At 35.1% G+C, this 12404-nt stretch overlaps 2 protein-coding genes across 2 annotated transcripts; both read right to left on the bottom strand.

Moving 5' to 3' along the window:
- Positions 1 to 710: 710 nt before the first annotated feature.
- LOC110776981 (protein trichome birefringence-like 6) lies at positions 711 to 4655 on the bottom strand. Its single transcript, XM_021981554.2, has 5 exons — positions 3733 to 4655; positions 2597 to 2789; positions 2322 to 2512; positions 1588 to 1746; positions 711 to 1275 (listed from the first exon to the last, which is right to left on the bottom strand). The coding sequence occupies exons 1-5, from the start codon at positions 4419 to 4421 to the stop codon at positions 951 to 953; spliced, it is 1557 nt and encodes a 518-aa protein (XP_021837246.1). The 5' UTR covers positions 4422 to 4655; the 3' UTR covers positions 711 to 950.
- A 2094-nt stretch (positions 4656 to 6749) lies between these two features.
- LOC110776974 (uncharacterized) lies at positions 6750 to 11595 on the bottom strand. The gene is made up of 2 exons (XM_021981544.2): positions 10463 to 11595; positions 6750 to 7508 (listed from the first exon to the last, which is right to left on the bottom strand). The coding sequence occupies exons 1-2, from the start codon at positions 10902 to 10904 to the stop codon at positions 6961 to 6963; spliced, it is 990 nt and encodes a 329-aa protein (XP_021837236.1). The 5' UTR covers positions 10905 to 11595; the 3' UTR covers positions 6750 to 6960.
- Between the last annotated feature and the right edge of the window lie 809 nt (positions 11596 to 12404).

Below are 12404 nucleotides of genomic sequence, written 5' to 3'. Positions count from 1 at the left end.
TGTCATGTATTTTATGCCCTTCTGGTATTGTCTTTTGACAGTATGAAGCAGTCAAAGGTATCATTTGCATTCTCTGGTACTATCTTAATTCAATCATCCATTTTAAATTAGGGCAGATCAAATCATTTGTCTATGATCCCAAGTTGTTCGGATGACATCACGGGATGACATCACGGTCCGACTGCTTTGCCTTGTGCGAGAAGTGAATCTCAAGGTTTGAGGAACACGAGCTGGTGCTTGATTCGGAACGGGCGCTCTTGCCTACTGACGACAAGGGACGAGGTTCGAGGGTCGATCGGAGTGCACGTGTGCACAAAGCAGGCACCAGCGGGACCGACGACGAGAATGTATCTGTTCTGGGAGACTTTGTTGACTCTTTAAAAAGTTTAAGAACGAGTGAAAACGCATTATCTATAAAGGCTTACAACAATGCAAGTAATTAATCAAGACAACTTCTGATTAAGGGTAAAGTTACGCAGTACTTATACAGTTTACCATTTTTCTTAAGTAGAGGTGTCAAACGGGTCATTTACATCAAGTTATATTTGTGTTTATTTTGTTCAAATCACATTTAGAAGAGTTATTCGTCAGTGTTTACCCAAGTTGATCGGATATAGGTCAATTTTGTCATGTCTAGCTAGTTGCTAATTTGCTATCAATTCAACCATAATTTCCTTCATATTATCATTTATCAATCATTAGTCAAGATATAACAAGCAACAAACTCTTGATTTGTATGTACATATTCACTGGAAAAGACAGAAATTACAAGAATTTTTTTCCTTTGGTTCCTCTCTTTTCATTACAACTGATTACAAGAAATTATAAACCTAACAGCAGAGTGATCAAACATAAAAGTTAATCAAAGAATGTGTAATCATCTATAATCCTATTCTCCTCTGTCCAAAAAAAGCATAAGTATACAGATTTGCTTATCCAAAAAAAGCTCATCAACTAGCATACAGATTCTTCTGTTGTTTTAAAACCAACTGATGATAAATCAGCTCGTTCCACGCATCTGGAACTCCAGGAAGACACCAATGACTGCAATCTTCAACTGAAGATCCCTTCTTTCCTGGGTTTTTACCATACTTTGAAGGATGTCCATCAATCCTATATGATGATAATCCCGTTACATTCACGAATGTAACGGGAGTTTTCATCGTGGTGATGACTTCCTGAGCGATAATATCTTTATCAACATTGTCTATGTACGTTTCATTCAGGGGTTTTCGTACCTCTCTACAATGTCCACCAGTATTCCATTGCCCTCCTCTGTTCAGCAAAACCAGCAAAACCAGACAATTTACAGAGCGGAAAGTTATGAACAAGATGACTGCAACTCACAGGGTAGAGTAGTAATTCGTGGACAATAAGCATGGTGCATCAAAAGAACATATGTGTACAAACAAAAGTACATGATCTTGCGACAAAAAAACATGCGATATATTATTTCACTTACTTTTTATTAAAAGTATAAATAATAAATATATTCATGTTCTTTTAACTATGTACTTGCGTTCTTAAGGTGTATCATGCTCATTGTGTACCATGATGCAACTTCTAAATTGAGGATAGCGAACAAACCTGAAATGAGCGGGTGCTGTACTTCGAAAGAAAACGTGGGTTTTGCGTGGATTGATGAATTTATCCACCCACGTAGCCCACGTCAGTAGAGCTTTTCTGTAAGCTTCTAAAGGATCAAGGTGGGGATAAACTTGCTTACCTTCCTGGTAATAGTTATTCCTACATGCAATTGCATTGTTTATTGTAAGTTCAGAAAGACATAGGATTCCTACATTTTAACTTTACAAACTTTTATACGAAGTATAAGGATTCATGTCATATAAGTTAAACAATGGAACCGATTAGTTAAGCAATGAAACCAATTAGTTAAGCACATGAACCAATTAGTTAAGCACAAGAACTAATTAGTTAAGCAATAGAACCAATTAGTTAAGCAATGAAACTAATTAGTTAAACATTGGAACCAATTAGTTAAGCAATGAAACCAATTAGTTAAGCAATCAAAGCGGTATTTTCGGTAAGGCGGTCTTACATAAAAGTTGTCGTTTTAACTTTGAGAGAAACACAAAAGGAGTTCCGAACACATACTTTCTTCGTTCAAAATCAGTAATGACATAGTCGCAACCCATTATAATTTAAGAAATGTGACGACTTTCTAACAAACCCAATCATAATCCATCTCTATTTTAAGAAATGTGACTGGCTTTTTTTGTACATCTTAAAATGGTTAATGTGAACCTGAAAGTATTAGACAAGCTATTTCAATACTTCATATTTAGTAAACATGACCTTACCCTGCTTTTGTTTTGAAATGAGTCCACCAATTCCCAGTGTTAAAGATCAAGATATCAGCTCCTCTCCATTTTGCTGAATCTCTATCAACACTATCAATACGCAAAGTTTCCTTACGCTTCCTCCCTATCCTCGACTTGCCTTCACGTACTAAGAAATGCGTCACATAGAATTCAACTGTACACTGATAATCCTACATTGCAAAACCACCACAATAATTAGCACAAACATTCTGAAAAACATAAGTACAAAAGTATTGAAGGAGTTAAGTTTTTACCACAAATCTAAAACTATAACTTCCTCTATTCTTTGTAATTCTCCGGCCTCGCGTCTCATAGACCCGAGTGGGATCTTTAACAGCTCCCATCAGTAAACAAAGCAATGATTCCCATTGATTCCTGTTAATTGAATCCCCAGCAAAGACTACCCTCTTTCCTCTAATCATTTCCAGCATATTTGTTGCATTGAACCTAACATTTAAATGGAGGTGTAATTTTATCCGAAAACTTCAAATAGTCCTACACATAATGATGTCAATACGACTATATCCTAGTTTAGCAGTTAGTGAGTTAGCACATATAACTTCAATATTTACACCAAAAAACATATGACTTCAATATCAACTTTTATGGGTTACCTGCAGAAATATCTATAATAGCATGGAATGTCAAAAACATGATTTTTTTTTGGATCATATAGTCGAGTCTAACACTTGGACACGTACTTGTTTTTGACATAAGTACATGAGTCGTATCCTAATAACAACATAGTTTTTCCTACAAAAGATGAAATTTCTATAATAGCATGGAATGTCACACAAACATGACATTGTTTCATCATATAGTCGAGTCTAACACTTGAACACGTACTTGTTTTTTAAATAAGTACTCAAGTAATTATAATATCCTAATAACAACATAGTTTTTCCTACAAAAGATGAAATTAATTTCTATAATAGCATGGAATGTCACACAAACATGACATTGTTTCATCATATAGTCGAGTCTAACACTTGAACACGTACTTGTTTTGAACATAAGTGCACAAGTCATATCCTAATAACAGCATAGTTTTTCCTACAAAAGATGACATTTCTATAACAGCACGGAATGTCACAAAAACATCAAATTGTTTTGGATCATATACTCGAGTCTAACACTTGAACACGTACTTGTTTTTGACATAAGTACTCAAGTAATATCCTAATAACAGCATAGTTTTCCTACAAAAGATGAAATTTCTATAATAGCATGGAATGTCACAAAAACATGGAATTGTTTCAATCATATAGTCAAATCAAACACTTGAACACGTACTACGTACTTGTTTTCGACATGAGTACACGAGTCCTATCCTAATAACAACATGGTTTTTCCTACAAAAGATTGCAAAAAAGGATTACAAATGCAATACCTTGGAATGTCACAATCTTGAGGTTGCCATCTCCATTTCATGTAATCTTTGTCCCACCTCCCATTTCCTTGGCAATTAAACCCTTCATCAATGAAAGGGCATGAGAAATTTGTGTACAATGGGTAACTATCATCAAACACCCACTTCCCTTTGGAAACATCACAATCTTTACCCTTCTTTTCTTCAATTTCCTCATCAATTTTACCAACTGAAGTCAAATTTAACTCACTCTTCACAACTTTACCAACTTCATCCTCAAAAATGGAAGATTTCACAAACCCAGATGAATTTTGTGATTTCCTCAAATGGGTACTCCTCAAATCCACAACTTTCACTCTAGAAACTGAGAAATTTTTACCCAAAACAGTGAAATTTCTACTACTATCAACAAACCCAGATGAAACTTGAGGTTTTCTCAACTGGGGTTTCTTCAAATTAGCAGTATTATTAAGATTAATTGGAGTAGAATCTGTACTAGGAACTGTCAAAGATTGCAGATTTAAGGAATTAAAGCTTAAACTTAAAGAGGGTGAACTAATCACAACATAAGATTCTTGATGGAGTAAAGGAGAAGCTCGCATTACCCAGAAAGAGAAAAATGAAAAGAGAAAGAAAGAGAAAGAAAGAGTTAAAGAAATAACCAGAAACTTTGTGGATTTCCAAGATGAGCAGTTTCTCTGCTTCTCCATCTTCTGTTCTTCAGTAAAGCATGAGAAACAAAGAAATACATCTGAAAAACAAACAAAAATATTGGAATAATTTTATTCAATTTAAATTAGTTTAATTAAGTTTATGCTTAAACAAATTCGATTATTAAGGGAGGTGGTGGAGTGGAGTCAGTGAGTTTATGGTGTTAAAGAACGTGTGTTGGGGTCTGGTTTGACATGGCTGTAATTCTGAAAGATAAGAAGTTGAGAGTTTAGTTACTAACTTGATACACTATAGATTGTCTTTAATCATAATCTAATCAACACTAATTGTCATTTGTCACTAACTACTAACTATATCATGAATTCATGAGTGGTAGGAAGGTGGCAGAATTCATGATATATATATTGGATTAGGTTCCATTTTATAGGTGACACGGAGTAGTTTAATAGTAACTATAATTTGGCTGTACAACGGGAGTTATAAACGACGCTGATATGAGATGTTGTCGACCTTGTTTTGCATTAGAGCTGATCAACATGGGCCAACCTGATCCGAAATTGCCGGGTTTGGGGCAGAATATTCCGACCCGATGTTCGGGTCAGCCCTCCCCGACTTTTTTAAAAAAAATGCGGGCTTTGGGCAACATAAAACAACAATTTTAGTTATAATTTTTCCCCGGCCCGAAAATGGCCCGAAAACCCCGCTGTTTTGGCCCGAAATAACGGATTTTGGGCACACAAATTGGCCCGAAGCTTGGGCCGGCTCGCCTTTTTATCAGGTCTATTTTGCATTTATTTTTGAGTCGTAAGACGATTATAGAAGATTTGATTAGTCACAAAACCTCGAAACATTTATGGCTCTAGACGTTAAGTTAGTATGGCCCATATCATTTATAATTTGATTCGATTATATTATTGTACACGTACTACGCGGAAATTAACTAGTTAAGTTGGTTAGAGTTTTGGGAGATGGTATCCATAATCCTTATACTTCACCAAATATCATCTGTAATATTGTCCTCTGTGGCTCTCTCAAAACCAAAAAAACTTACTTCCTCCGTCTTTTAATACTCGCAACGTTTGTTAGTTTCATGCATGCCAATGCACAACTTTGATCATTTATATCTTAAATTCTCTTTATGCAAAAATTATAAAAATTTGATATTTTGAAAATACACATTGAGACGAATCTAAAAAGAACCCACTTGACTATGTTTTATCTTATATAAAAAGCACTAAGAATAGTCAAAGTAGATTATATGAATAGTGGCAAAAGTCCAAACGTTGCGAGTATTAAAAGACGGAGGAAGTACATGTTTTGATATTGTGAGTGATATGTCATTTCAGCGTAACTCAATCTACATGTTTTAAATTAATAGTCTTCGCATATTCGGTTCCCATTAGCTAGTCTTATACCCTTAGTTGGGAAATTTTGGTTGTTGTAAAGTTGTTATTCTCATGAGTAGAATGTTACTCACGTTAGATCTAGTAATGTTCACTACATTTTCACTTATGCAGGATAAAATATGTTCAAAACATTCAGTTAAGTAAAGAGTCACGTAAAAATAATTGTAAAATAAGTTTTTGATCATGAAGATGATGGACTCAACTTAGTGGTTGTAATTTTAAAACAGTAATTTGAAATTAAATTTGGGGGCTTTTGATAGACTATACTCCAAAAGCTTGTTTTGTTACCTCTTGTGAAACACTAATTTAAAATGCTAAAAATCTCCTTGTATTATCACTCAACACTAATTTGTCAAAGTATTTAAAAATTAAGTACTTATTTGAATTTGTAATGATTTGGTAAACTTCTAAATGGTGGGCTTCAATTTTAAATATTGTATGCGTTGTAGTGGTGGGCTTCAACTTTCCAGAATTAATCAAAATATTTGACCTCCAACTTTTAAGTTGGTTTACGCTTATTTCATGTAATTTAATAAAATACACGAAATATCCTTATCTTTTCAGAATGTGCCATATATTCTTCGAGTTTTGTAAAAATGCACCAAATTTTCCAATTAACTAAGGGATGTTTATCGATTGTTAACTTGTTAAAAACTTATAATTACATACGAAGAACCAATGATGTCTTGGTCTAGTGGTTAAGACTGAGGGCCTTTGTACAATAGGTCTCAGGTTCGAATCTCACACCCACATTTGTAATTTATTTGCCCTTATTCGCACCAAAAAACAATTACATACGAAGTACAGCCCACTAGCATTTAAATTTTAATTAATCTTTCTTTTCTTCATTTAAACCTTTTAGATCAGAAAATCAGAGTACAAATCAATATTGTACTAAAACCCGATATAGCTAGGTAGAAAATACGAAGTATCAACAAGCCCCAACCATTCATGATCACGACTCACAAATGACACTACCTTTTCTTTCTTTTCTTTTCTTTACTTTTTTTTTTTTTAAACTTAAATCACCTTTTCCCTCTTAAGCATTACACGGTAAAAGATAAACAACACACGGAAAAGAATAAATCGAACCTACAAATAAGTATTTGTAAATAGCCTATGCTAAAACAATGCATGTGTCAATATGACCTCATTCAAACAAACTCCCTTTCTAAGAACTAAAAACAGCTTCCACAATAACATGTTTTCTCTTAGGGTACCCTAACCCAATCATATGACTCAAATAGGCCTTCCCGTCCTTAACCGTCGCGGCCGTGGCCAACCGGTGTTTCACGCCGGAGAATTTTCCCACCACCGACGCGGTCTCCCACCCGTCACTACTCTCCACCAACCGCCCTGCAGGGTTCCCGGCAACCACGAGTTTAGACGGAGATAAAAGCTCTAACCCGTCACCGAATGTGAGTGATCCCTTGATTACTTTCACTAATTTGATTTTCTCCTCGTTCTTCAAATCAATCTTGTACAAATTCCCGGAAAAAGTATGAATTACTAGCAAGTAGCCATCTGGGTGGTACACAATCCCATTAAGGCCTACCAAATTTTTGTACCATTGTTTTGGGGTGAAAAGTGGACTTTTAATTATTGATAATAACTTTCCATCTACATTAACCTTCCAAATTTTGCTGTTTCTTACATCGGTTACATATGCATTGCCTTGTTCGTCAACGGCTACATCATCCGCAAATGCTTTCTCATCTCCTGAATATATATATATACAACAGAGAATATCCGAAGTTATTGAGAGAAACTTAACCCAACATGGACAAGAATGAACTCGAATTGATTATACCATTATATCATAAAAATGGCATTGGACCGGCCCGGCCCAACACGAAAAAAGCAAAACCTGGCACGGGCACAGAAAATGCACGTCAGGACACGAGCACGAAGCCGTGGGCTGAGCCTGGACCGTACTTTTTTTTTGGAAAAATCACAATTGGGCAAGGCCAAACACGACAAAACACGTAAAATAATTGAAATAAAATTTAAACACGATAGCCCGGTCCGACACGAGGGCACATGGGCTTGGCCGTGCATGGGCTGTATTTTTGAAATTTTTGGCGCAGCCCGATACGGAGCGTACCAACTGGGCTTAGTGTGGCCGGGTCCGTTCAAGAGTGTTCGACTCATGGCCCGACCCGGCCTGACCCACTACCATATTTAGCCAATACTCCGTACTTGATAATACGAGAAATTAATTCTGGAATTTAAGTGGCTGTGAGTCTGTGACAGACAAGGTAGAAGTTTGTATGGATTGAATTGGTTGAAACATAAATGGACTGACAAACATATCTGGTAGTACTTGAACATCTTGAGGCCAGTATAAGTTTAGCAACTGGAATATAATTCCTTATAATAATCCCTCCGTCCCTTAATACTCGACCCAATTTGACTTTTTGCACTATTCACATAATTCACTTTGACCATATTTTATTTATAGTATATGAAAACAAATGTTAGTATATAATATATTGTTGGCTTCATCTTAATATATACTTTCAAAATATTAATATTTTTATAAGTTTTTATAATATGTAGTTAAAGAAATTGGTGGTCAAAGTTGAACATTGGCAAGCGTGTATGATCAAAACAGGTCGTGTATTAAGGGACGGAGGGAGTAATAAATTAATAATATAAGCACTACATTTCCAAGGAGAAAATTATGATTCAGATTTCAGACACCATTATTGTTTGTTTTGTTGCCTTTAGTAACACTTGAGCACTAACAAGTAACAACAGAAAACCAAATGCAAAAGTTTGACTACAAGGACAATATGATTTTGGGTCATTGTGTTAGCCTAGACCTGATCAAATTGCAGGCCGGGCCACGACTGCCCTTGAGAGGGGCCGGTCAAAATCCGCTATTATCGAACGGGTCAAATTTATAACTGAAATTGCAATTTTGAGTTGTCCAAATATACCCACAAAATTAAAAATTCGAGTCAGTCTGGGCCTGGAACACGGGCCTAAAAATTCTGCCCAAAACCCGCTAATTCGGAACGGGTCGGGCTCATGATGATCAGGTCTATGTTAGCCAAACAATACCATACTCGTCTGGTCCGGATCTTCGAGATTTTTTAAATGTCAAGTGTTTGTGGCCAAATTGGATACAAGTCACCCAAAAGAACTTTTTTTTTAGTACCAACAAAGAGTACGTCAGTATCAATACCAAAGTGACTCGTGTCAGTACTACTTAGTAGTATAATACTATGCGAATCAGTACCAATTCTAAATTAATGAGTTTCAATAGGAATCAATTGTGTCTATTTAGATCAATTGTGTCTTTTTTTTTTTTTTTTGAGGTACAATTGTGTCTATTTTAGATACAAGTCACTTATGACATAAACTTTCTTCGGATCTTTACCGTTTATAAATACATGTTACAATTTGACTTTTACGCTTATCAATGTTTGTAATATTAACCACTTATACGGACATTTACATGTTGTTATAAAAAGGGTTGTGTTTGATTCACTTCAATGAGTATTTTAACAGTGTTTAAGGTTTATTATTATTATTTTTTATACAATATACGAAAGTTAGAATAATATTCTCTCAAAATTGTATCTTAACTTATATAAAGATACATATATATCTATATTCCATACATGCAATTTAAGATATTCGATCTTTATGATTATTTTACATGATTTGCAAATAATTTTATCCTCTAAAAGTGAAACCCCTTTGCGAGGTAGATCAGAGATATAAAAAATTACAACATTTTTTAAAATACCCAAAAAGAAAAACGTAAAGAACAAAAAGAAATGAAGGGAGTAATTTAAAAACAGGACAAAGTGCACCGAAGAAAGTAAAGCAGGACATGTTTTTATCTCGATACGATCCAAAATAAGATACTCGAAATTTGATGTTTTCAAATTTCAATACTCCGTACTAAGTTTTAACATTATTTGTCAACTTGCAAGCCACTCATTTAGGATTTTTTTTCCAATCAAAATCATATTAACGTGATATTCTCCTAAAAATACAGCACTAACGTGTCTATTTTTATTTTACTGTGAATGAGCTACGAATGCAATATAATTCAAAGAGGACCAAATAAAAAAAATCGATTATGAGACATATAATCATCTGTATTAACCTCTAAATCGAGACATGTCAATCACGTTGTCCAAACTAATTAAAATAAGATATGTTGCAATTAATGAAGATGTTTAGACGGTTTTCATATGGATTATTCTTGCGTAAACCTGGTCTACAATAATATTAGTGTAAATCTAAAAACAATAATTTTCTCAAACACCCATTTTCCCATTTTATATACATAGGGACATTTATTGTTCATACAGTGATTATAATAAATTAACACCAAATTTCTTAGAAATAATATCCATTTTTTGAATTATAGTAACCCTGTATTTTTTAAGTGAATTGTAACTTAAAATCACATTATTTAAGCACAATATGTATCAACAACAGCAATTTGATACTTTTTTTTTCATTATAAACATGTCAAAATAAATTAGGAATAACTTGTTTACGTTTTTTTAGACATGATCCATCTAAATCAGTATGGGCCAAGTCCATTTAAAAATCCGTGCAATAATTATTGGCCATGATTAGTTTATCAAATCTTAACCACAAGTCAAAACAAAGCAAAGAAAAGCGTTACTATTATTACTACTACTTACCAGGGCTAATTAGGTGAGTGAGAAACAAACGACGCCAAGAGGAAAGATCGTATGCAGCAAGACCACCATAACGATTTCCAATCAAGTCAGACGAAACAACAAGGAGACGATTTCTAGACCGGTCGATGGAAATACCAACGGTAGCATTTCCAGCCAAGTCAACGTCTTTAACGGCTGTGATTTCATCCAATATAACATCATCATTATTATCATTATTATCAGATACGACGACCTTGAGTTCTCCTATTCCGCCTTCCATGTAGGAGACGAGGAATCGACGGTTGAGATCATCCCACTTGGCACACTCCCTGAGCCAGCTGTTGCTGTGGTATTGGTACACGTGGGTGGAGTGTGGGGCCCTTTCGAGGGTGACGAGGATGCCAAGTGGAATGGCTGAGAGGAGGAGGAGAGAGAAGATGAATTTTGGGGAGAAAAACCCCATTGTTGTTGTTGTGTTCTTTCTTTGCTGTGTTTTGGGAGGAAAATTGGAAGAGATAAAGAAAGATGGGCGAAAAGAAAATGTGGTGTTTTTGGTATGGTGAGATTTTTTTTTGTATTTGTAGGTGAGAAATTTACTTTTTAAGTTTTATTGTATGGTATTTTTGCCCCTGATTTTATGCACTTACTCTTTGTAACGTTGTGGGGTTGGTTCTGTATTTGCGAGCTATGTTGCGTAGAAATGGACAAAGATGGCCGTGGGCCGGGCTCGACATGAAAAAATCTGACCCGACACAGACACGAAAAAAAGCACGAAGCCCGATGTCGTGGGTTATAGGTCGGGTCTGGGCTGCATTTTTTGGAAAGCACAACAAAAAAATAGGCTTGGGCATGAAGGCCCGACACGACAGCTCGTGGGCCTGGGCCCAGTTCTGAACTTTTCACGATGGAGAGTCGCCTGGCGTGGGCCCGACTCGTTTTGGCCCACAACCATCTTTAGACATGGATATCGGATTGGGTTTGAGTTTTTCGATTTTTCAGATAGTTTCACTCACCTCGTGGATACTTCGTGTCTTGTAACAATTTCTTGTAAAGGGTGTGTTATGTTAGGTTTTCCACACATCTGAATTTATTCTAGTTGTAAAATGAATTGGAGTACGTACCCTTTTATTCTTTATGAACTTAACTTTCATTTATCGGTGTGAAAATTCTTGAGCTATTGGCATCTCAATTTAAGTAATTATACTAACATTGTCTACTATCCTAGCTAGCTACTAGGTATAGTAAGAGTCCGTTCCTTACGTGTACTGTTTGAACTTATTAACCCTGAACTACTAATATAATAGTCGTTATATATTTTAAATTAAAAGAACGTCGAAGATAGGTGGGAGCCATGAAGGAGTGAAAGGGGTTGGACTTGGTAGTATGTATGCTTTCCAAGTTCCCAAGGCATATAAACTACTCGTAGCCAGGAGAGTGAGTTGGTCTAATAATTAAAACTATTCAATTTATAACTAAAATAAGTTTTGATAAATTCGAGTAAGAATAAAATTTGATAGAATAGAAACGCACATTAAGCTTTGAAGATGGGAGGATGCATGGTTCCTTCCAATGCATAAGAAGTTAGGAACTAGCTAGCCTAGGATGGTGAGGTAGTGCAACATTTGAAACATCTGAAGTATGTATTTTTATTTTATTTTTCGAGGGGAACTTGATATGTGATTATTTTAGTTATTTTTTTGAGGGGAACTTGATATATGTGATTATTTTAGTTATTTTTGAGCCGTTCTTCAACTATTAAGAACATGATGGGATCTAAAGTTAGTTTTCTTGATTATTTTATATGTTTTTCTAAGGAAAATTTTATTTATTTATTATAATAGAAAAGGAAAAGAACTAAAGAATTAAGTAGGAAGATTTGGTGGGATTTGGTAAAGTTGGAAAGAAGTTATATACATATGGAAATGTATTTCCGTGTACAACTTTGTATCAAAAAAGGTGGTTG

This window comes from Spinacia oleracea, chromosome 5 (genome assembly GCF_020520425.1).
Source record: "Spinacia oleracea cultivar Varoflay chromosome 5, BTI_SOV_V1, whole genome shotgun sequence".
NCBI lineage: Eukaryota > Viridiplantae > Streptophyta > Magnoliopsida > Caryophyllales > Amaranthaceae > Spinacia > Spinacia oleracea.
The sequence above is the reverse complement of the archived record's forward strand: the minus strand, read 5'-3'. Positions and strand labels throughout refer to the sequence as shown.